This window comes from Carettochelys insculpta, chromosome 3, assembly GCF_033958435.1.
Source record: "Carettochelys insculpta isolate YL-2023 chromosome 3, ASM3395843v1, whole genome shotgun sequence".
Lineage (NCBI taxonomy): Eukaryota > Metazoa > Chordata > Testudines > Carettochelyidae > Carettochelys > Carettochelys insculpta.
Window position 1 is genome coordinate 41,985,473 of NC_134139.1, and position 23,674 is coordinate 42,009,146.

A 23,674-nucleotide genomic window follows, 5' to 3' on the forward strand; every position below is an offset into this window, starting at 1 on the left:
ATTGTTTAGCTAGGACCAAATTGTAAGGCCCTCAGTAGTTGTTAATGCTCTCATAGACTTTTCAACAAGAACTTTCCATGAGTAACATCATGTTAGGGCATGGCAGAAGAGTCAAGAACTAACTATATTTAACTCCTGCCATTCTTTTAGATTTTGCTGAGCAGAGGAGGAAATGTGGCTTTAATTTATCTACAAAGGGATTAAAACTGAGATGTTTCAAATGAGAGGGAATTATGCATTCATATTCCACTGCACTGCAAAGGAAATTATGTGCCTAACTCCCCTAGTCTTTTCGTTTTTTAAATCCCACCTTTAAAGGCCTTTAGATTTTGCCTGGAACTGGCCTCTGTGTAGTATCTCCATCAGCTTTCACAATTACTTTTTCATAGATTCATAGATATTAAAGGCCAGAAGGGATAATTTGATCATCTGGTCTGACATAGGCCACAGAATTTCACGCACTTACCACTGTATTGATCCAAATAACACTGCTGAACTAAAGTGTATCTTCCAGAAAGGCAACCAGTCGCAATTTAAAGACATCAACTGATGGAGAATCCATGACTGCCATTAATAATTTGGTCCAGTGGTTGAATGCTTGTCTTGCATATGATATGTGTGTGTTGACAGCTAAGCTGTCAACCTTGTCTTAGCTGACACATCTGGTATTCTGAGTTTCCTTAATATCTTGCTGAATCAGTCTGAACAGTGTTCAATATTCCTTTGCTGACAAGCTGTATTTCTGCCTCTTCAAGCACATAATGAAGAAACTCTAGTAGAGGACAAATGGAAGGACAAGCTGCTTCAGGTAATATTCATTGAGTCTTTAGTTCTTTGACAGTATGCCTACTGTGTTCCACCAGCATTCAGTGTGCATGTCTAGTAAACAAAGGCACAACTGCAGGGTCACACAGAACATAAAATGATTAGTTGCCTTACCTGCTCTTGCCAACTGTATGTGTCCACATGGCAACAAAACCACATTGGTGCATTTGCAAACAGCATGTTCTACAACAATGGTTGTACCAGAGCATTCTGGGATCCCTGAAGTGTGCCGTTTTCCTCACTGTCCTGAGGAGAGAACCCTCCACTAGGCCAATATCCAATGCAACATACTTTTCTCAGTGTACTGAGCATGATTATACTAGTTAGCACACCCTGTGGCTAAGGGTAACTCCTCATCCTGTCAAAACCTGACCTATAGTATTTCTGAAATATCTGGGTATTGGTCATTTGTTGGTGACAAAATGCCAAATGAAATAGGCCTTCTAGCAACTCATCTGTTTCTAATATCTTGCCTCAATAAAAGACCCTCAGATTATCTATCTCCATGGGCGATTCACATACTTTGAAAATAAGTAGCAATAAATTTAAAGAACTGTAAATATTCTTCCTAACAGAGCTTTCTCCCTAACTTGATCAGCTTTTAGAAAGGTCAGTGGAAGCCATTAGGGATGATGCATGGTCCTGTGAGCTTGCCAATCAGATTCTTGCAAAAAGCAAAAGCTATTCTGAGAGGCTCCAAGATAAGGTCAGTTCTGGGTTCAGTGTTTAATGAGTAAAGTGAAATATTAAATGCAGCCTACCTGTGTTAGCAGAGGTTTCTGGGGACATGAAATATGGCGGCCTGACTGGCTTACAAAATGCTCAGAGTCAGTGTTTAAGAAATAGCTTTTAAAGCTCTTTCCATAGGGATCTGTGAGTTCTGCAGAATATGAACAACATGTTCAATGAGGTAGTTCCTGATGGCACCAGAATACCAGGCACAACAGAATTCTACTGTACAGATAATTTCTACCCTCTCCTGTCACTCTCTGTAATATTTAGTTTATCTGCTCTCTCTTTGATTTCATTTCTTGTTCTTGCATTTGTGTCTTCCTCCATGCTGTGCTTCATCTCGGGCAAGAATTTTCCTGTAATGTGTATCAAAGTCCTGATCCAGCAAAGCACTTCATGCACATGTATATTTTCCAGTATAGATGTAGGCCTGTTGACTCCATCATTCAGTCTGTGGGGGGAGAAACCTACAAAACACAGAACTGACTACTCTCACCTCATTTCAATGCCTTCTTAAAACACATTTCGGCTATAAGTCTACTCCCAAAATGTATATCAACTATTGTGTGCTTCAGCGAGACTACCAAAATAGTTGTTAATAACCCAGCACATACAATCTTCTTTTTGTGGATAAATTGTGCATCTCAGGTGTGATATTCCCAGTAGACTCTCTTTAGTTCTACAGTTCTCTAATTATAGAACCAGATCCTCAAATGGTACAAAACAATGTAGCTCCAGTGAAAATAGGAGCAGCTAGTGCTCATCTCTTATGAGACTCAAGGCACTGATTTAGGTGTCTAAATATGGATTAATGTGCCTAATTGTAGATATTGACTTCTTAAAATCTCAGCATTATTAAAAGAGATAGTACCTGATAATGAAAAAAGATAATGATCCAGGCAGTCTCCATTCTGAACGCTATCTCTGGATCAAGCCAGATGCAGTTCCTGAAACAGTGACCTTCCTTTTTAAGACATGGTGCGAAACAAAATCTTTATCTTGCAAAGAAATAATGAGCTCTGGTGGGCATTTTAGAGCTAAGGCAGGTCAAATTTTAACTGGTTCTAATTAGTGTTCCAGTGAACTTCACAATTCTTTACTCATAGCCATGGAATGCCCAGAAAGATGAGAAGTTCTCTTAAATATATGAAAACACCAAAGAAATCATTTCTTATTGTATACTGTGTACTGTGAGTTCTAAGATGTATTTATGGGGAATAATCATTTCCCTGTATCTAATGATAATCCTGTATTTTTATAGTTTTTCCCATACAAATTTTATGGGGCAGTCCTACGGGCATCAAGAAACAGAGATGTGGTGAGAGAGTACCTCAGCATTATACTGCAGACTTCTCAACAGGAGGAAACTGAGAGAGAGGTGAGAGGAATAGTGCAGACAGAAATGAATCTCTGTGGTGAGAGAAAAGGATGAATGAGGATTTCCACATTGAAAAATGGAGTGGATGACAGAGAGAGAAATGGAAGAGTGACCAGATATTTCTGTGTAAACTAGAATGTGAGACACTGTAATCTTGGAGAGGAGGAGAGGAAAGGAAGACGAATATAGGGGCTATCAAAATTCTCCCAGCAGACTGGGAAAGGAGAAGTGTAATGGTGGAGGAGCTACCCTTTGCCTCATTTACATAAATGAAACAGAAAGGTCACTGATGCTCTCCAAAGCTTGCAAAGGGATGTGAAAGGGAAGTCGGGATGGTGGAAAGGTTGAGCGGCAGGTACAAATGAGGAACAAAGAAAGGGAAGTTTTCCACACTGAAGCATGACTCTGTTTTAGGGGATTGCTTCTGCTATCAGTCTCGTAGCTACACACCACCTCAAAGACACCTTGGTGGTACTTCAGGAGTTCATTAATGTTCTGAACCCAGAAGAAAGCTCGCCTAGTGAGGTAAAGCTAAAATGTGCTGTTACTGTGAAACCATGGCTCGGGTGAGGCTTGCAGGGCAATCTGGTTTCTCAGATTCTTCTACATCTCTTCATTTGAGTGGCACTTCTGGAGTCATATGCATTTGTTTAAAGTTACAGAGGAGAGTGCTTCCTTTTTGCAGTAGGCATTACTTTTTTGAAGAATGGGTTGCACTACCTGATGAGGTGTGATCTTTTAGTGAAAGACCTGTGGCCTGGTCACTTCTGGATTCAGGACAAACCACAGCAGGGCCCCCAATTCAATGGGAGGAAACAAAAGGACTTTTATTCCCCTCAAACTGGGCGCCACCTGTAGCAAACCCATTCAGCAGCAGCAGCAGCAGCAGCAGATGGGTCACCGTTGCTAAATCAAACATCCCTCCCCTACCAGGGAGGCTCTGGTAGGCTTCAATCTTTCAATCGGTTTCTCACCCGAGCCATGCCTCTCTCACAGATGGAGATCTGCTCTCCTTCCCTGACAGCCCCTTACTGAGCTGTAATCTCCCCTTTTAACGTCATTTAACATCATCCCCCTTTAACATGCTCTGAGCAGACGCGTGGGAGGAGGAAAGGAAGGGAATGTGTTGTTTCATGTGCCACTAAGAAACAGGAGGTTCTAAATCTCAGTAACTTTCCCTTTTATCCCTTTCCTCCAACCCTGACACCTACGGCAGATACAGTGTGTCCATGGCAGGGGGTGACTGCATCCACAGCACCTCCATTTTATAACCCAGCCCAGACCCTCTACTAATACAAATTTACAAAGTGGGAGAGTTAAGGTTATTGTGAGAACCTGAATTTTCTGTATATGTGTGATTTTAAAATCTCAGCCTTCATGTTGCATTAAAGTAGCTGATCAGTACAAACGGTGGGCCTGATTCTGCAATGTCTGGTTTTTGAGAGTAGTCCTCATTTATCTGAGTGTTCTCCGTGGGCATTGAAAAGATTATTCAGGTGAGCAAAGGACTGCAGGAATGAATTCTATAAAGCACAGCCAATGAGAAATGTTACCCCATTGTTTTGGAGGCCACTTGTGTGTGCAGGAGTTAAAGCCCCACCATAGAGAGAAGATGCTGCTTAGTTCTCCCCTGTTCCAGGGTTTCAAATTCTGTCTCCTTGAAGAGTGGGGTGCTGGCCCAGCATCAGCCACAATTGATCACTTTGGCTGTGCAGCTCTGTCTGATGAATGTCTAGGCAGAGTAAATATGGTTGTGTAAATACAGTCTAGCCCTAAAATCATCCCCACCCCACCAACTTTGCCAGCCCATCACTAGAGGTCAAGGGAGAGTTCACTCAGACCCTGCTTATATAATGGATAGTTCTCTTGCATCTGCTGTAAACCCCTTACTTGCAGTTTTACTCAAGAGAGTAAAGTCTTTTTAAGGGAGAGATTAGATTTGCTCTAATTCAGTTTCATTATTGACCTAAGCAGCATTCACTCACACAGCAGGGAAGAATAATTCCCTCCTCCATTGCAAGAATCACTGGGTGAAAATCCTATGCCTTTGCTATGCAGGAGGCCTATGAAGCCTATGAATCTCAGCCCTCCTGAGACCATCTCCTATATCTGAAGGGTTTTCTTTATAGAAAATTCTGTAGCACACATATTTGAGCAGCACAGATGTGGGTGGCTGGGGGTAGGGTGGGTTGTCCATAAGGAAGATTGATCTACAAAGATGAAATGGCACATATCTCCCTTTTTACCACAGGATGCACAGGAGAGTGAGTGGAGTACAGCATACAGCACCCTTCACCTTTGTTATGACCAGATAGCCAAAGAAACAAAAGACAGCATCCTGCCCTGGGTAGACCACATCCTGTCCCAAATGTTATACCACTATTGTCGCTGCACTGCCTCAGCCACGGTATTATGAACATGGACCTGTTCCTGTGAATATTTTCTCCTCCTTAAGCTTTAGAATTCCTGGAGCACAGCTGTCTTTGTTTTGGGCTCAGCTTGTCTCCTCGAGAAAGCTGACAAAAAACTGTCTGCTGGGCCACCATACTATAGACTCTCATGAATATTCTGGAAAGGGGTCACAGTACAAACCCAGGGGTCTGTTTTAGGACCGGTTCTGTTCAATACCTTCATTAACGATTTAGATATTGACATAGAAAGTACACTTATTAAGTTTGCAGATGATACCAAGCTGGGAGGGGTTGCAACTTCTTTGGAGGATAGGGTCATAATTCAAAAGGATCTGGATAAACTGGAGAAATGGGCTGAGGTAAACAGGATGAAGTTTAATAAGGACAAATGCAAAGTGCTCCACTTAGGAAGGAACAATCAGTGTCACACGTACAGGATGGGAAAGGACTGCCTGGGAATGAGTACAGCAGAAAGGGATCTAGGGGTTATAGTGGACCACAAGCTAAATATGAATCAACAGTGTGATGCTGTTGCAAAAAAAGCAAACATGATTCTAGGATGCATTAACAGGTGTGTTGTGAACAAGCCACAAGAAGTCATTCTCCCGCTCTACTCTGCGCTGGTTAGGCCTCAGCTGGAGTATTCTGTCCAGTTCTGGGCACCGCAGTTCAGGAAGGATGTGGAGAAATTGGAGAGGGTCCAGGGGAGAGCAACAAGAATGATCAAAGGTCTAGAGAACATGACCTATGAAGAAAGGCTGAAAGAATTGGGCTTGTTTAGTTTGGAAAAGAGAAGATTGAGGGGGGACATGATAGCAGTTTTCAGGTATCTAAAAGGGTGTCACAAGGCAGAGGGAGGGAACTTTTTCTTCCTTGCCTCTGAGGATAGAACAAGAGGCAATGGACTTAAATTGCAGCAGGGGAGGTTCAGGTTGGACATTAGGAAAAAGTTCCTAACTGTCAGGGTGATCAAACACTGGAACGAATTGCCAAGGGAGGTGGTAGAATCTCCATCACTGGAGATATTTAAGAAGAGGTTAGATAGATGGCTTTCAGGGATGGTCTAGAAAGTGCTTGGTCCTGCCATGAGGGCAGGGGGCTGGACTCGATGGCCTCTTGAGGTCCCTTCCAGTCCTACTCTTCTATGATTCTATAAATATCTGCAACAGCATCCACATCATATATGGATTGCCATACTGAATCAGACCAGTGATCCATCTAACCAGTTTTCCTGATTCTCAGCTAATATTTGTTGTTCTATAATGCCCAAGATCTTTCCATTTTTAAAGACCGTAATAGTTTTAAGCAGAACAAGGATTTCTCATTTAGTGGTGTTTGGAAAGACAGCTCCAGGAAAAGGTGAAGTGCAGTTACTGGCTTCTTTCCCTCTGTGTTCCTTGTGTGTCTTTCATGTCTGTTTTCATGTATTTCTCAGACTAGTATGGTGAGACTGGCAGTAAACTTTTCTAGGAAGGTGGATTTCTGAAGAGTTATCTAGATATGATAATGTCACTTGGTAAAGCGAACTGCAGTCATAGAGAGAGAGGTTTTTTTGCCTTCTCCGCATATTCTAAGAGCAGAAGGACATTTGTCAAATTCTAAGTCACAGATCTGTGGAAAAGTGTACAAGATGTCTCTTTCATCTGATCATCAAAAGGAGAAGGGTGTGATCAGAGTTATTGATGGATATCTTATAGGTAAAGTCAGTGCTAGCTGCTAGCTTTTGATTTTTCAAATTCATATCCCAATGGCTATAGTGATTTGTTATCACCTTACATAGTGAGTTACAGCCTTAATGAAATGTTAAACATGGTAATTAAAATAAATGATCCTTGTATGGAGATACTGAATACCTGTGGGATCCTCTTTATGTTCCTGTATTTCAGTGGGCCATAAGGTCTCAACACATAATACTCTTGCCCTGTAGCTCAGGCAGTGAGAACAGATGTAGGACAGGGCATGGACCTGTCTTAGACTTTTTACACAAACATTTTTTTCTGTATACTTTTTACTGGCCAGGATGTGAAAAAAACCCACATCCCCGGCCAACGTAAGACAGAAGTGCTGGTGTGGACAGCACTGTGCAAGTGACAGAGGTTCTCCCACTGACACAGCTGCTATCATTTTTATGGTGGTTAACCTATGCTGGTGGGAGAGCTCTCTGCCATTAGCACAGAGCAGCTACACAGGATAGCTTACAGTGCAGCATGACCATCTGTTCCGTATTGTTGGGATGGTGCCATATTTGAGACACCAAAAAGGCATCCTGACTTATTGTCTAAAAGGGACAGGGAGATATGGTTGCCCTATTACAGTGACACAGCTGCAGTGTCACTGTAAGGTCTCTAATGTAGACATAGACATAGAATGTGGAATATACAGGATAGGTAAGGGACAGTATCTCATTATATTATGTTTTAAGGCAAGCTCTCTAAGGTCTTATCTAAACTAGAATGTAAAGGCATGATGTTAGATAGCGTTAGCTCTCTGGGCCTAATTAACACCTTATAAAACTCTAGCAAATAGAAAGTCAGTGCGCTTTAGAGTTAAACTGGTTGGGTTAAATCCTTGGTGGTGGGGAGAGGATGTTGATGGTTTGAGAGAAACTGGTTGAGTTATGGTTTGGGGGGGATATTGTAAACATTTATCTTTATCAGTAGAAACAAACTGGCTGGATCTACATCACACCTTTATATTCTCAACTATCCAAGACGTGCTTTATTTGTCCTCACATTGAGTTCTGTGCCATCAATGCACTAAGCTATCATTCTCCCCATTGCTGATTTAGAACCTAAGTTTGAAGCTGAGCTTTCTGAGGTCAATGGCTGCATTCACCAAAACTGTTGGTGACATCGCCCACAAGGCAAAAGAAGCCCATGAATTCTCACAGAAAGCTGTGATCGTGACATTCATGGTGGTGAGTAAACTACAAAAATTGGGTTAGGTTCAGTTCTTCGTTACAACTGTATAATTCTTGGAGTAACTCCACTGACTTCAGTGGAGTTAGCTGCACATTATACCCTTGAAAAAAATGCATAGTTTGGCCTAGGACCACCATTCATTGGATTAAAATTAATGAGCAATAATGAGAACTGTGAAAAGACTGGCCATAGAATGCTGGATGTGATAGAGTTCAGACACAGAGCTCCCAGACTTGGAATGCCTCGTAGCTGTACCCAGAGCTGTGTCACTTTAAATCAGTGAGCCCTACTGGAACCTGATTACAAGGCTTGTCCAAGTACATCTGAGATCTTTCAAGCTCCCATTGATCCACTTTGTCCCAACTTACAAATATGATTGTTATTTTATTTTGTAGTAGTCCATACATCTCTTATAAATCAGGCCAGAATGACTAGTGGTGAATATGTCAATATTTACATATTCATAGGATGGGGCAAGGCTGGGGCCAAGAAAGTTCTTGGACTGCATGGATGACAATTTTCTATTTCAGAAGGTGGAAAAAGTTACTGGGGAGGGGGGAAGCAGTTCTAGATCTGATTTTAACAAATAGGGAGGAACTTGTAGAGAATTTGAAAGTAGAGGGTACTTTAAGAGAAAGTGACAATGACATTGTAGAGTTCATGATTCTAAGAAAGAGTGAAAGGGAGAACAGCAAAATAGAGACAGTGGATTTCAAGAAAGCAAATTTTGGTAAACTCAGAGAGCTAGTAGGTAAGGTCCCATGGGAAGCAAGATTAAGAGAAAAAAAAGTGCAGAGAGTTCACAGTTTTTCAAAGGGACATTATTCAGGGCCCAAAAGCAAGCTATTCCACTGCATAGGAAAGATACGAAGTATGGTAAAAGACCACCTTGGCTTAGCCAGCAGATCCTGCATGATCTCAAAATCAAAAACAAGTCATATAAAAAGTGGAAATTAGGAGAAATTACAGAAGATGTATGTAAGCAAACGATACATGTATTCAGGAGCAAGATTAGAAAGGCCAAGGCACAGAACAAGTTCAAACTAGCTAGAGACATAAAGGGTAACGAGTCATTCTATAAATATATTAGAAGCAAAAGGAAGGCCAAGGACAGGGTAGGCCTACTGCTTAGTGAGGAGGGAAAAACAATATCAGAAAACTTGGAAATGGCAGAGGTGCTTAATGACTTCTTTGTTTCCATCTTCACCAAGAAGGCCAATGCAGAAATACCTAACATAATGCATGCTAGTGAGAAGGGGGTAGGTTTAGAGGATAAAATACATAAAGAACAAGTTAAAATTACTTCAAAAAATTAGATGTCTTCATGTTGCCAGGGCCTGATGAAATGCATCCTAGAATACTTAGGAGCTGATGGAGGAGGTTTCTGAGCCTTTAGCTATCACCTTTGAAAAGTCCTGGAAGTCGAGAGAGATTCTAGAAGACTGGAAAAGGGAAAAAAGAACAACCCAGGAAACTACAGACTAGTCCATTTAACTTTTGTGCAGGGAAAGATAATGGAGCAAATAATTAAAGAATTCATCTGCAAACATCTGGAAGAAAATAAGGTGATAGGTAACCACCAGCATGGATTTGTAAGGAACAAATCATTTCAGACCAGTCTGATAGCTTTTTTGACAGCATAACAAGTCTTCTGGATAAGAGGAGGTAGATGTGATATACCTAGACTTTAGTAAGACTTTGACAAAGTCTTGCATGATCTTCTTAAAAATAAACTAAGTAAATTCAACTTAGATGGGGCCACTGTAAGGTGGGTGCATGACTGACTGGATAACCATTCTCGGAGAGTAGTTATTAATGGTTCACAGTCACGCTGGAAGGGCATAACTAGTGGGGTTCTGCAAGGATCTGTTCTGGGACTGGTTCTATTCAATATCTTCACCAATGATTTAGATATTGGCGTAGAGAGTATACTTATGAAGTTTGCAGATGATACAAAGCTGGGAGGGGTTGCAACTGCTTTGGAGGATAGGTTTATAATTCAAAATGATCTGGACAAACTGGAGAAATGGTCTGACGTAAACAGGATGAAGTTTAATAAGGACAAATGCAAAGTACTCCCCTTAGAAAGGAACAATCAGTTTCATATATCTGGAATGGGAAATGACTGTCCAGGAAGGACCCCATGTCATAGTGGACCACAAGCTAAATATGAGTCAACAGTGTGATTCGGGGGGCGGGGGGGTAGAGAATGACTAAAGGTCTAGAGAACATGAGATATGAGGGAAGACTGAAAGAACTGGGCTTGTTTAGTTAAGAAAAGAGAAGACTTGGAGGGGACATGATAGAAGTTTTCAAATACCTCAAGGGCCGTGTCTACACTAGCCCCAAACTTCGAAATGGCCATGCAAATGGCCATTTCGAAGTTTACTAATGAAGCACTAAAATACATATTCAGAGCTTCATTAGCATGTGGGTGGCCGTGGCACTTCGAAATTGACGCGCCTCAGTGCCGCGCGGCTCGTCCCGATGGGGTTCCTTTTCGAAAGGACCCCGCCTACGTCAAAGTCCCCTTATTCCTGTCTGCTCATAGGAATAAGGGGACTTTGAAGTAGGCAGGGTCCTTTCGAAAAGGAACCCCATCGGGACGAGCCACGCGGCAGCAAGGCGCATCAATTTTGAAGTGCCGCAGCCGCCCGCATGCTAATGAAGCTCTGAATATGTATTTCAGTGCTTCATTAGTAAACTTCGACATGGCCATTTGCATGGCCATTTTGAAGTTTGGGGCTAGTGTAGACACGGCCAAAGAGTGTTACAAGGAGGAGGGAGAAAAATTGTTCTCCTTGGCCTCTGAGGATAGATCAAGGAGCAATGGTTGTAAACTGCAGCAAGGGAGGTTTAGATTAGACATTAGGAAAAACTTCCTAACTGTCAGGGTGGTTAAACACTGGAATTAGTTACCTCGGGAGGTTGTGGAATCTCCATCACTGGAGATATTTAAGAGCTGGTTAGACAGACACCTCTCGGGGATGGTCTAGATGGTGTTTGGTTCTGCCAAGAGGGCAGGGAATGGAACTCAATGACCTCTTGAGGTCCTTTCCAGTTCTAGTGTTCTATGATTTTATAAAGACCAGATTCCAGATCATGAATCAGCCAAAAGGGCCTCCAAGTAATGAACTGCAACAGAGTTTTAATACTTAATGCTAGGGTGTCTCCCTGGAACATAAACACAATTCTTGTGACAGAGGAGGCCATTTGGTAGTCAACTAGGACTTTGTTTGAGTAATTGCATCATTCAAATTCTGGTGGATCTTGGCTGCTAATCAGTTGCTGGGGAGCAAAGAGTGGAGGGCGGATGTCAGACTGCTCTGAATCACCAAATATGGACACCTTGAGCACGGTGGAAGAGAGCTCTTGTCCAGGTTCATATTCATCTTTGCGGAGCAGGGCATCTGCATTTCTGTTTCTTATCCCTCAGCAATAAGTTAGTACAAAGTCAAAGCAAGAAAAGAAAAGGGATCAGCCATTCTAAGTGGTTAAGACATCTAGCAGTCCATGTACTCCAGGTTCTTGTGGTCCATCAAGACTCGGACCAGACATCAGGTTTCTTCTAGGAGGTGGTGCCGCTCCTCAAAAAAAACCTTGATCCCTATAATCCTTTCCCAAATATATTTTGTCCATTGGGATTAGCTTCTGGGAATAAGAAGCACAATGATGTAGCTGTTTGTGGGGCCCACATGGTGAGATGATATTGCACCAATGGCATTGGCCTCAATTGTAAATTTTTTGGGGGTCTGGATGGGCACTGAGGTGAATTCCCTGTTCAGTCAAATGCCAGCCAAGCACCTGGAAACCCAGCCAGTCTGATCCCCTTTTGCCAGTATGCCATTATGAGTGCAACCAGGTTAGTAAATTCCTGCAAGAATAATCAAACCCCAGCAATCATTGGACCTGGCATATATTCTTGGGTGCTCTGACATTGGATATTTCCACCATCTTATCCTGGTCCAGAGTGAGTCCCTCAAGTAAGAGTTTATCCCACAAATTCCACTCAGTGTTTATTATCAAACATCAGAACTTCCCTGTATATTTAGAAGCTCACATCCCTGCCAAAACATTTGTCACTCATCTGCTCTAACAAAGTCCTCAAATTGTCCCAGAAGTGGGCTTCATTTTCTTTTCAGGAGCAGGGATACCCAACCCATTGCTTCCCCAATAAGCATGCTGGTAATTAAACCCACTCTGATTGCTCAGTGGGCTACAGTTGTGGTGTAACAGAAATAACAATACTGGCACCTATGTGCCTTTAGCAACACCTGTAAGTCCTGCTCAGGACCTCTCATAACTGTCTACTTGTTTGTTGTGGTGATACTGACTGAGCTAGTTTAAGGGGTTTTTACAGCACATGGCGGGAAATGAGAGATATCAAAGATTGACTAGATTTCCTCCTTTAAAAATAATGTTGATATCGTTTTAGTCACATGATCTTCTATAGTCAAATTCTTCTTACAGCTGAGATCCAGAAAGCCCATGCATCCCTCTGGAGCTAATACTGATCGGTGCTACAGAATTGTATAATATCCTTTGTCTGGGTCTTTCAGAAGAGGTGAATATAAGGATGGGATGTCATGGGGCTGGATTTCATTCCCTGATACTCTGTCATCTCTTTGATTACAGAAGTTGATTGAAGAAGAGTCAGTGAGCATGCTCTCTAACCCTGTGCGTCAGCAGGCCATGACTGTTGTCACAAACCTGAGGTATTGTGGAAGTTCAACCAGCCTTCCATCAGATTTCATTCTTGAGTCACCGCTTCTGCTACAACCAAGAATATTGGTTATGTCATGTCCTGTCTGTTAGTTATTTGGAGAAAGCAAGAATATTAACTTTTCTTCCTTGCCTATTTTACATTATGCTCTAGTGATCCTAAATCCAAGCATCTTTTAAGCAAAGAACTTCTCTATCACCAAGTAACAACAACCCAAAAATAACTACAGTGCACTAGGTTTCCCTGTGGGTTTGGATCAAAGTGTCTGTCATTTATTGCAGCATTTCTGAAAAAGATGCTGTGGCATATGTGGCTAGCAGTGCCTGATTGCATGGGTTGGGGAGGGATCGCCAATACCAGAGAAACACCAGGGACATTCTAGATGTTCTGTTTCTTCAGGTTCTCTGATCTTTTTCCCTGTCTAAAGACCTGAGTACAGATTGCAAATCACAACAGCCACAGAGTCACAAACTAGTATTGCATATACTGCAGACACAATGCAGGTCAAATTGTGTGGCCCCTTTGGAGTTGTAAAAGTTCAGCCCAGCCCCTCCCTTCCTTGTCCCCTCCTCCTGCACACCCTCCTGCACCCCTGCCTCAGGTTACAACCTCCTCCCAGACACTGCATTCCCTCTTGCACCCTTCCTCCAGGTCAGAGTCCTCTCCTGCACTCACACCCATTCCCCCTCCTAGATCTGTGCTCCTGCAATCCCGTGCTCCAGGTCGCCACCCAGACCCTTGCACCCCCTTGCTCACCTGCCCCAGGTCACAACACCCTTCTTCATTCAGACTCCCTCCCAGATCCAACAACACATTCTGCACCTCCAATCCCTTACCCCAAGCTCCCTTCTGCATCCAGCCTCCATTACAGACCCCATACCTCCTCCATTAATATCATGGAAGAGTGCAGCCCATGATTTCTTACCAAATTCTTGGAGTGGCCCCATCAAAAATTATTGCCCACCTCCTGGTCTAGTGGCTAGCCCAAAGTTTTCTATTAACTTGAAAGAAACTGTTTTTATAGCTGCATAGAATCCTGGGTAATAAGCTTCAGGGAACAAATGAGTCATTCACCAAATGTCATGAGAAATTGCTTTGGCTCTTTGAATATTAATTAGCTTGCTGAGACTTAATGTGCTTCTCACCTCTACAATATACAGCATATGTTGCATTAATTGGTTGTTAGCTTGTTAAACTTATGCTTACAGTATATTTCACACTTTCAACAAAGAACTTCTGACAAATAGGATTTTGTTAAAAATATGGTGGGCAATTTGGCAGAGGAAAAAGGGTAAGAGGAATTTAAAATAAAAGTGCAACCAAAACTAAGATATTACTAGCACCGCAAATTTAAGGCAAACAAGCATTAGTTTATATTTCGTTTAATGTCTACCAGCTGTACACCCTGAAAATGCTGTAATTGTATAACACCACTGGAACTAGCAGAGGGTGAAATAATTACTACACACTTGAGCAATCCTACATATAGCATGTATTTTAGGCAGTGATAAATACTTAGGCTGGGCAAAATTCAATGTTTATTCTTTATAGCTTTGACAGAAAATATTCAAATTGATGTTAAGTACTTTTTATGTTTACTAATTTAAATTTTCACGGTTGCGGGAAATTATAGTGAATTAGACAATTGGGGGTCAAACAATAATTATTTAATGACAGTAGTTGTTGAGATGCAAAAGGTTAAAGCTTTATAACAGTTATAATGCAAATTGTCAATGTGTCAGAATATACAAAGCACACAGCCCTTAAACTCTAATTTAAAGTTCTCAAGCAGCTTTTTTCTTCCTTTGGCTATTTATACATTCTGATTATTACCAGAGGAAATATTTTTGTCATTTTGTATGGTGAAATTGATGTTTACGGACATTTACCAATAAAAATCTAATCCTTCCTGGCCAATATATGCTGTACAATTTACATTGTGAGAGGACAGCCAGACAGGTAAGCACAACATGATATCTGTGCAAAAAAGGCGCTATGGTAGTGTGGTCACCAGATGGCACCGTTATAATTTCTGACTAAAGCAATGTAAGCCTTGTAGTTTGCAAAAAATACATATGTATTTATATTAATAAAGACGTCAGAATTCAAGCATACCAAGATCTATCCATAAGCAGTGTTTATTGACAGAGTTATCTTATTGCATGCTTAATGAACTCCAATGAAGGAAGATGGGGGGAGGGACAAAACCCCCTAATTTTCCTATCTTTGTGCTATCAATTTACCACTAAGTAGGACACTTAGTAAAATCAGTTTTAGTGCATGGTATGAGAGCAGTTATCTCTGTACTCCCTTACATACACTTTTCTCTCTTTCATCAGAAAGCTGAAGCCACCACTGAAGCCTGAGAAGAAAGCTGTTCTACTCCGGTCATGCTACAAAAGTGTCTTTTCTCTGCCTCCAGTAGACATCATGTTAGCAGAGTCATGTGATAATATACAACGCCACATCTCCGAGGTAATCCATCCTTTAACAAAATCCAGTCATAAGAAAAAATCTATCTATCTTTAATTCATCAGTCCCCTGATAAGAGAGCCTCAGTCTGAGATCTAGAGAAAGAATGTTGAGTGCCACTTACGCTTTCTGACCAGCTGGACATATTACACGTTGAATACAAGCCTGGGTGCTAAGAAGCAGATGGTGTCCACTAGATCAAGACAATGAAGAGCCAGCAGTCTAACTGACTAATCCAGTCTGAAGAATTTAATTGATGTCTAATTAAAAAGAGATGAAGCCTTTTAGTAATTGTAATCCCTGTCATTCGTTATCTATCTTCACCAACGTATGCATACCTAGGGCTATGTACTAAGGTTACGTCTTTTCTGCTTAGTCTCAAATTACTTAACCACTAATGGGGCAGAAGGGAAATAATGAAATATCACAGCTGCAGTTTTACCAGGGTGTTGACTCCTGAACAGAGAACTGTTCTAATACTGTAACTATAGATCATGTTTTCTTAGCTTGGGAAGCAGTATGGGAAATATAATATCCCAAAGACATAATTTGATATTTAAATGGTGAGTTCTTTTTCTCACTTTTTGGCTTGGGTTTTGAACAGTGTTCACAGGCCAGCGTGTATATAGCAATTTTATTGCTGTTGATCTGTGTTTGTATCAGAATCTCTGCCAAAAATGGCAAACTCATTAGATATCTTGTTCTTAGCAGGAGTTCAAGGAAAATCCCCAGAACAGAATAGTGAGTTCATATATCAGAAAGAGAGAAATTATTCTTGTATATTATATGGCTTCCATTAGCAGGTGTCTGAGCACCACATGGTTTTTAATGTAGTTATCCTCACAACACCCCTGTAAGATGGAGAAATGCTGTTATCTGTAAAATGGGCATAGGGAATTGAGGCACAGAGAAGCTAAGGGACTCCTCCTGTCTCTGTAAAGAAATATTCCTATACCTCATGTTGCCTGTAGAATGTCAGGTTGCAAGACACTGACTAGATTGTACTGCCTTGTGTTCTAGTCTCTCTACAAGGAAACTATAGATGCCTTGCGAGGAATGCTTGAGGGTTTGGTATTTGAATGTCCCGTGGAAGTGCAGAAGATTTTGGAGGTAAACAACAATGGGGCATGCAAGAGAGAAGGGAGTCATAGCAGAGAGATTGAACAGTCATAGCTCTACTGTCCTTTCTGAGTGCAGGGCTGAATCAAGACATTCTGGAGCTGGAGGCACACTACAACATGGGGACTTCTTAACAGCCGTGTGCTCCAACATCTTGCCCCTACTTGCCCCATCAAAGGGAGTGGCAGTGAGCTCTGTCTTTTCTCCCAGAGAGGCAGGGACAGTGATATGGGACCTCCACACACCTTGGGATCAGCATCAGGGCCCCACTACCCTTGAGAAGAGCAGGGGAAATCTCTCCATCCCAGCAAAAGGAGAGTAGGAGCAAAGGACCTTCCCAATACTTAGCCTGGCAGTCAGAGCATATCTTCTTGGGTGGCTGGTCAGGGTCCACTCTTCTTTATTTTGCCGTGCAAAATAAAAAGGATGTGGATTTGCTGGAGCAGGTTCAGTGGAGGGCAACAAAAATGATTAAGGGGCTGGATCAGAAGACCTGTGATGATAGGCTGAGGGATTTGGGCTTGTTTAGTTTACAGAAGAGAAGACTTAGGGGTGATTTAATAGCAGCCTTCAACTTCCTGAAGGGGAGCTCTAAAGAGGAGGGTGAGAAACTGTTCTCAGTGGTGTCAGATAGCAGAACAAGGAGTAATGGTCTGAAGTTGAAGAGGGAGAGATGTAGGTTGGATATTAGGAAAAACTACTTCACCAGGAGAGTGGTGAAGCATTGGAATGTGTTGTCTGAAGAGGTGGTGGATTCTCCTTCCCTCGAGGTTTTTAAGTCCCTGCTTGACAAAGACTTGGCTGGGATGACTTAGTGGGGGTTGATCCAGCTTGAAGCAGGGGGCTGGACTAGATGACCTCCTGAGGTCCTTTCCAGCCATATGATTCTGTGATACATATATTCCTTCACTGGGGCTGTTTTGACAGGATGAGAGCTGTGGTTTCAGGCTCTTAGCAAACTCAAGTGGGGATTGCTACACCTCTATGCTCAGGTCATGTTTTCAAACTTTTCTTCTCAAGTATGAAAGCTGAGTTTCTACTCTCAAGAGATGACTCCAAGAGTTGGGGCCCTGGGGAGAAACTTATAGGTCCAAATTTTAACTGTAGGTAGGAATCTTATTTTCAGACTTAATTTTGGTACTTAGGAGCCCAATGAAAATTTCAGCTCCTATGTGCCAAAAGCCCTTTTGATACATATACTCTTGTATCAATTAGGCATTGTAATGCTGAGTGCAGCATTCTCCAAATACCTTTAAAATTCTAGGCTATTATGCTTATTCCTTAATTAGCCCTAGCAGAGTTGGTCTCCCATATGCTTCTCATATTTGAGACTATAGGTTAGCAAGGCAGAAAACTTTATTTACCTAGAGAGGAGAAATCTACATTTTGTAGCTTACCTAACATCAGAAAAAGGAGCCAATATAGTCTCAGCTGGTGTAAATCACAGTAGTTTCCCTGAAATCTGTGGTATTACCCCAGTTTACCCAATTATAGACCTGGGCCACTATCTTTTAGGAGTTTATTTTTGCAGGGGAGCAGTGATCTCCTTTGTTTCCCCTACAGTACCTGGAGCCCTGGCTAATCTCCAGAAAGGATCATGAGCGGGAACGAGCAATGTGGTGCAGTGCCCGGATCCTAAGATGTGTGGCCAAGCTTCCCAACTTTGATGTGAGTAACCCTTCACCTCCACTGACCCCACTATCTAAAGAAGAGTTTGTCAGCACATACACTTGCCAAAATAAGCAGCCTACTGCTCGCAGAGCAAACAAACCAAATGTACGACCTGATACTGCCTTCATTGAAGTCAGTAGGAGCTATGCCAGTGATTTCAGTGGAGTCAAGCGCCAACAGATCTTATCTTTATGACAAATTACCGTGAAATCCTTTCTAGTACTGTGTCTGCTCAAATGTCTCCCTCGAGAAGTTACTCACTTCGGTCCAGTCCCCAAAGTGTCAGTGCAAACAGCGCTGGTCTTTCAAAACTTCTCAGGGCCAGAAAAAAAAAACTATTTCCTGTTGTATTTAGGTTGTGTTTTGTCTTGCACTAATATTTATGGCAGTTGTAGCACCCTGTTTATTATGGAATTTAATCACCCAGAGAACTGGTTGTTGCCTTATATAATCCTGCCCCAGAGTACATTGGTATTTTTAAGTATACCACAGGTTTCAAATGCTTCTAAATATCTAGACAAAATACCCTTCCGTATAAAGGTAACATTGTACGTAAGTTTCGTTTAGTAAAATATGACATCATAGCTATGTGAAATGTAAATGAAACAACAAGCTTCTGTTCTTTAAATATAGCCCAGTATCAATACCCATCTCCATCTAGACACAACCCTCTCCCACTTCACAACACACTTCACTCTATCCCAAAATATATCACCTCTATATTTCCAGTATTAAACACAAAACCTCATCTCCCATTTTGTATATACTAAAGACAGAGCTGCAAAGTTTGAATATGAGTTTTGCCAATGTTTTCCTGGTGGTGTTTTTTTTGTTTGAGTCCACATGTAGTAAGCATTAGCTTTGAAGTCAATTATACCTAGTCATGTATACCCAGAGTGTCAATATGGCTTCCCTGCTGGTAGAACAACTATTGACATGAACACCTTACTAAGGCAGTTGCAGTAAAAATGTCAAGAGCAAGAAATACCTCTACATTGGCTTCCTAGATCTTACAAAGGCTTTTGTCCTAGGCTACGTCTACATGTGAAGCCTACTTCGAAGTAGCTTATTTCGATGTAGCGACATCGAAATAGCCTATTTCGATGAATAACGTCTACACATCCTCCAGGGCTGGCAACGTCGATGTTCAACTTCGACGTTGCGCAGCACCACATCGAAATAGGCGCTGCAAGGGAACGTCTACACGCCAAAGTAGCACACATCGAAATAAGGGTGCCAGGCACAGCTGCAGACAGGGTCACAGGGCGGACTCAACAGCAAGCTGCTCCCTTAAAGGGCCCCTCCCAGACACAGTTGCACTAAACAACACAAGATCCACAGAGCCAACAACTGGTTGAAGACCCTGTGCATGCATCATGGATCCCCAGCTGCGGCAGCAGCATCCAGAAGCCCTGGGCTAAGGGCTCCTGCACATGATGACCATAGAGCCCCTCAGGGGCTGGAGAGAGAGCGTCTCTCAACCCCTCAGCTGATGGCCACCATGGCGGACCCCGCAATTTCGATGTTGTGGGACGCACAACGACTACACGGTCCCTACTTCGACGTTGAACATCGAAGTAGGGCACTATTCCCATCCCCTCATGGGGTTAGCGGCTTCGATGTCTCGCCGCCTAACGTCGATGTTAACTTCGAAATAGCGCCCGACACGTGTAGCTGTGACGGGCACTATTTCTAAGTTAGTGCCGCTACTTCGAAGTAGCGTGCGCATGTAGACACGGCTCTAGTCAGCAGAAAGGGCCTCTTCCAGCTGCTAGAGATATTGGTTCCTGCCCCCCCACTCCTCCTGAATCTTTTGTCAGGACTTCCATGATGGCATGAAGACTAAGTCCAGTGATGGTTTTGAAATCCATTGGGAGGTTAAACTGGGTTATTTTGACCAATACTCTTTTTGTTATATTCTTCCCTCTGCTGCTTTGTCATGCTTTCTCATCTAACCCCAAAGATGTATGTCTCAGTACCAGATCAGATGGAAAACTCCTCAACCTTGCATATCAAAGAGGAAAACTTAGGTGACTTCTTAAGTAACTTAGGTAACTTCTTTTCACTGATGATGCAGTCCTTGTTACACACAGTGAAGAGGAGCTCCAATAACTTTGCAAAAACTTTATGCTGGCTTTTGAGGAATTTGGACTAAGAAACAGTCCAAAGAAGGCAATGATTTTGGCACAAGGTGTGTTGACTACATCAAAACTAGAAGTTGTGCATAAGCTCTGCTATGTAGAATCAATTGTATTAGATAACCTATTTTCCAATGATGTCATACTGACATCTGAAAGGAATCTGCCACATTCAGTCTACTAACCCAGTGCACGCAGGGACACTGGCACTGAACACCAAGGTATGGGTTTTCCAAATGTACATTTTTAGCATGCTGGTGTAGGGTGACAAGACCTGGACTGCCCACAGCAGACGGGCCTTCCATGTGCACTGACTTTACCATATTCTAAATATCAAGTGGGAGACCAAAATTCCTGATCATGAAATACTTGAGTAAAAAAGATGAAGTCTAATCACTATTCCCAAACACAGATATCTACTAGTTTGGTCACCTGCACCATATGCACGGTGGATGTATTCCAAAGGATTCCACGTATGGAGAACTTGCGGCTGCTCAAAGACCCTCAAGGCCAGCTTATGCTCAGTTTCAGAAACATTTGCAAAAGGGACTACAAAACTTTCAACATTAATGTCATCAGCTGGGAGGATGCAGCAAGCAACAGACTAGTAATGTGCTGGCTTTCTCTTCTGACCCGTGCTTTAACCTGCATTATCAGTGGCAAGAACTGTTGCTTGAGAATTGGATTTTTTAGCTACTCGTGATGCTACTACTGCCTGATACATGGTAACGCAGGTGCTTTAGCGCTCACACCAACATCTTTCAAGATGGACAGTTGTCATTCATAAACCCACTGCAGCTGAGCTCATATCAGCTTGGCCATTTTTTAGATCACCCAACCATTCACGGAGAAACACACCAACATCTCTTGCCTATATACAGTAAAGAAATCTCCTTCTTGATCTTCCACTCCACTGTGAACCTGAGAACCCAGATCTTCATTCATCTTTAAAATGCACCATAGAAACCCATTCTGTGTATTTTCTCTAGCCTACCCAAATGGCTCTATGGCCTCTCCTTCTATAATTTGACCCTGTGCACACTGCACAGACTCTTAGCAGATACCAGAATGCCCCAGTCATTGAGACATCTGTGTAGAATATATTACATTTTCACTTGTCAGCAATGTATCTTCATTATGTGGGTAGTGAGTAATGCAGACACAGATTCTAGTGAAGACTGTGTGCTGAAACTCAACTTCAAATATTTAGACTTTCTGACTACTTTACTTTCAACTACATTATATTAATCTGAGACTATAGTAGACGGAACACATTGAATTAGGAGGGAAACACTTAAAAGATGCAATCCACGTTATTCAGAATTTTTTCTTATTCAATAAAAACAATACATCCCTAATTCACCCAATCATAGGTTCACTCCAGCCTCTGGGCCTGATTCCAGGTTCATGTGATGTATGTTAAGAGGGAGAACACTAAAATCACCTTCCTCACATTGGTGAGGTGTTTCAAATTACCCATCAACTCTTCAGAAACAAAATGGGAAAGCTCCAAGGTTCTCACTGCATTCTTAGAATCTGTCTACATTAGCCCCTTTTATCTGAAATTTCCACCTTGCTAACACCAGAGCAGTTCCCTTATGTGTAAAGTTGTGTGTAGCCAGAATGTGAGCATTTTGACCTTTGTTTGCTCAGGTGTAAATGACTAAACACAAGGTGCTCGAAGCAGAGAATCAGGCCCTTTACCTTTGTGTTGATGCTGTCACTTTATTTTTGGATATCCCATTTGATTATGGAGCTTTTGTTGAAATATTTAAATGACACAAACATTTCAGTGTTTAAAGATGCACAGATTTTTATAAGCACAATAATATCTTCCACGATTTGTGCTCAATTGCCAGCCTACCCAGCCCCACCACGAGCATGTTAGTAGGCACTAAGCCCAGGTGTGTCCAGGCCCGCCAATGAGAATGGGAGTGGACAAAGGGGGCTGTTGCCCCTGGGCCTGGCATTTCAAAGAGACCTGGAGTTCCAGCCACTGCCATTGCTACTTCAGCAGCAGGCACCTTTGAAAAAACACAGCACACTGTACCACCACTCCACATGCAGGTCTGAGGGAATGTGAAGGGGGCCCAGAGGTGACTGCTGTAAGCCCCGCCCCTTCTGCCCTTACCCTCACCCCTCCCTCCTTGTCCTGGGCCTGTGGTGGCTGTCGGCGCTGACGGGCATTCCCATATATTAACTGATGATCATGTACCCTGTTATATGTTGTTTACTGTTACTTGGGTTCTTCTCTTTTTAATTAGACATCTATTGAATTCAGCAGACTGGGTCGCCTGGTTAGGCTGCTTGCCCTTCGGTGCCATGACCCAGTGGACAACATCTGCTTCTTGGCAGCCCGGGCAGTATATAACTTGTATTGTATCCAGCTGGTAAAAAGGCGTAAGTTAAAACCCTTTTTCTACATCATGGGAAACTGAAAAGTTCCTCCTTGGAGCAAACCCTAACTACCCTTTTTCTTATTGCCAAAAGAATATTTTTGGAGTCCTAGTGTAATCATTCCTATTATTCTATAACATGCTACTGCACCATCAAGAAAGTAATTAATGAATTGACTATAGGTGCTGTTAATTATTGATTATTTATTATATGTTTCCAGTTGAGCTCACAGTGCTCTTTAGGAAATGCAGACTAAGAAAAAGATATGGCTCTTGCCCTGATGAGCTTATCAAGGCAGAAGCCGAGCTGTTGTGCCGGGGAGTGTCATGGAAATCAGTGCCTGTTTCCCTGAGTGGCTGGGGGGATAGGGGAAGGGAAATAAAAGGGGAGGAGCAAAGTACACAGGGAAAGGATGCAAGGGGATTTATACCAAGTATCTAGTATTAACGTAGTATTCATCTAACTCAGGGGTAGCTCACCATAGGAAGGCTTGACGGAGCTGTGGGATAGTGGGAGAAAATGGACAAGCCTCTCAATAGTTCACCAGAATAGCTGCTTTCATGGGTCTTTAAATCATCCCATTCACTCCTATTTATTTCTGATTTATGTCAATGGGTGCTAACTCAGGTGCCAATAATGGTATTTTGTAGGTCAACATTGTTAACTATTTTACAGCTAAATGAACGTAAAGGGAGGAAGTATATTTTGAAGATCTCAATTTATTTTGAGTAAGTGCTCATTTTGGGGAGATGGGACCAGGGGAGACCAAGATTAGTTTTGTTTTCCTGAAGGATAGGTGGGGAGCTCTGTTTCAAAAAGGAAATATTATTTTAAAGGAAGGAATATCTCAGAGTGAAGACAATTTTCCAGTTAAATGTTGATTCACA

The 23,674-nt window shown here is 42.2% G+C and overlaps 1 protein-coding gene across 1 annotated transcript in view; it reads left to right on the top strand.

The window, feature by feature from the left end:
* Positions 1–23,674, top strand: part of LOC142010136 (maestro heat-like repeat family member 5) — a 78,649-nt gene that overhangs the window by 31,996 nt on the left and 22,979 nt on the right. The window contains exons 13-21 of the mRNA XM_074988399.1: positions 2,819–2,935; positions 3,350–3,460; positions 5,187–5,342; positions 8,135–8,263; positions 12,903–12,982; positions 15,330–15,465; positions 16,483–16,572; positions 18,145–18,249; positions 22,655–22,790. Coding sequence (XP_074844500.1) covers positions 2,819–2,935; positions 3,350–3,460; positions 5,187–5,342; positions 8,135–8,263; positions 12,903–12,982; positions 15,330–15,465; positions 16,483–16,572; positions 18,145–18,249; positions 22,655–22,790 — 1,060 coding nt within the window. The remainder of the gene's footprint in view (positions 1–2,818; positions 2,936–3,349; positions 3,461–5,186; positions 5,343–8,134; positions 8,264–12,902; positions 12,983–15,329; positions 15,466–16,482; positions 16,573–18,144; positions 18,250–22,654; positions 22,791–23,674) is intronic.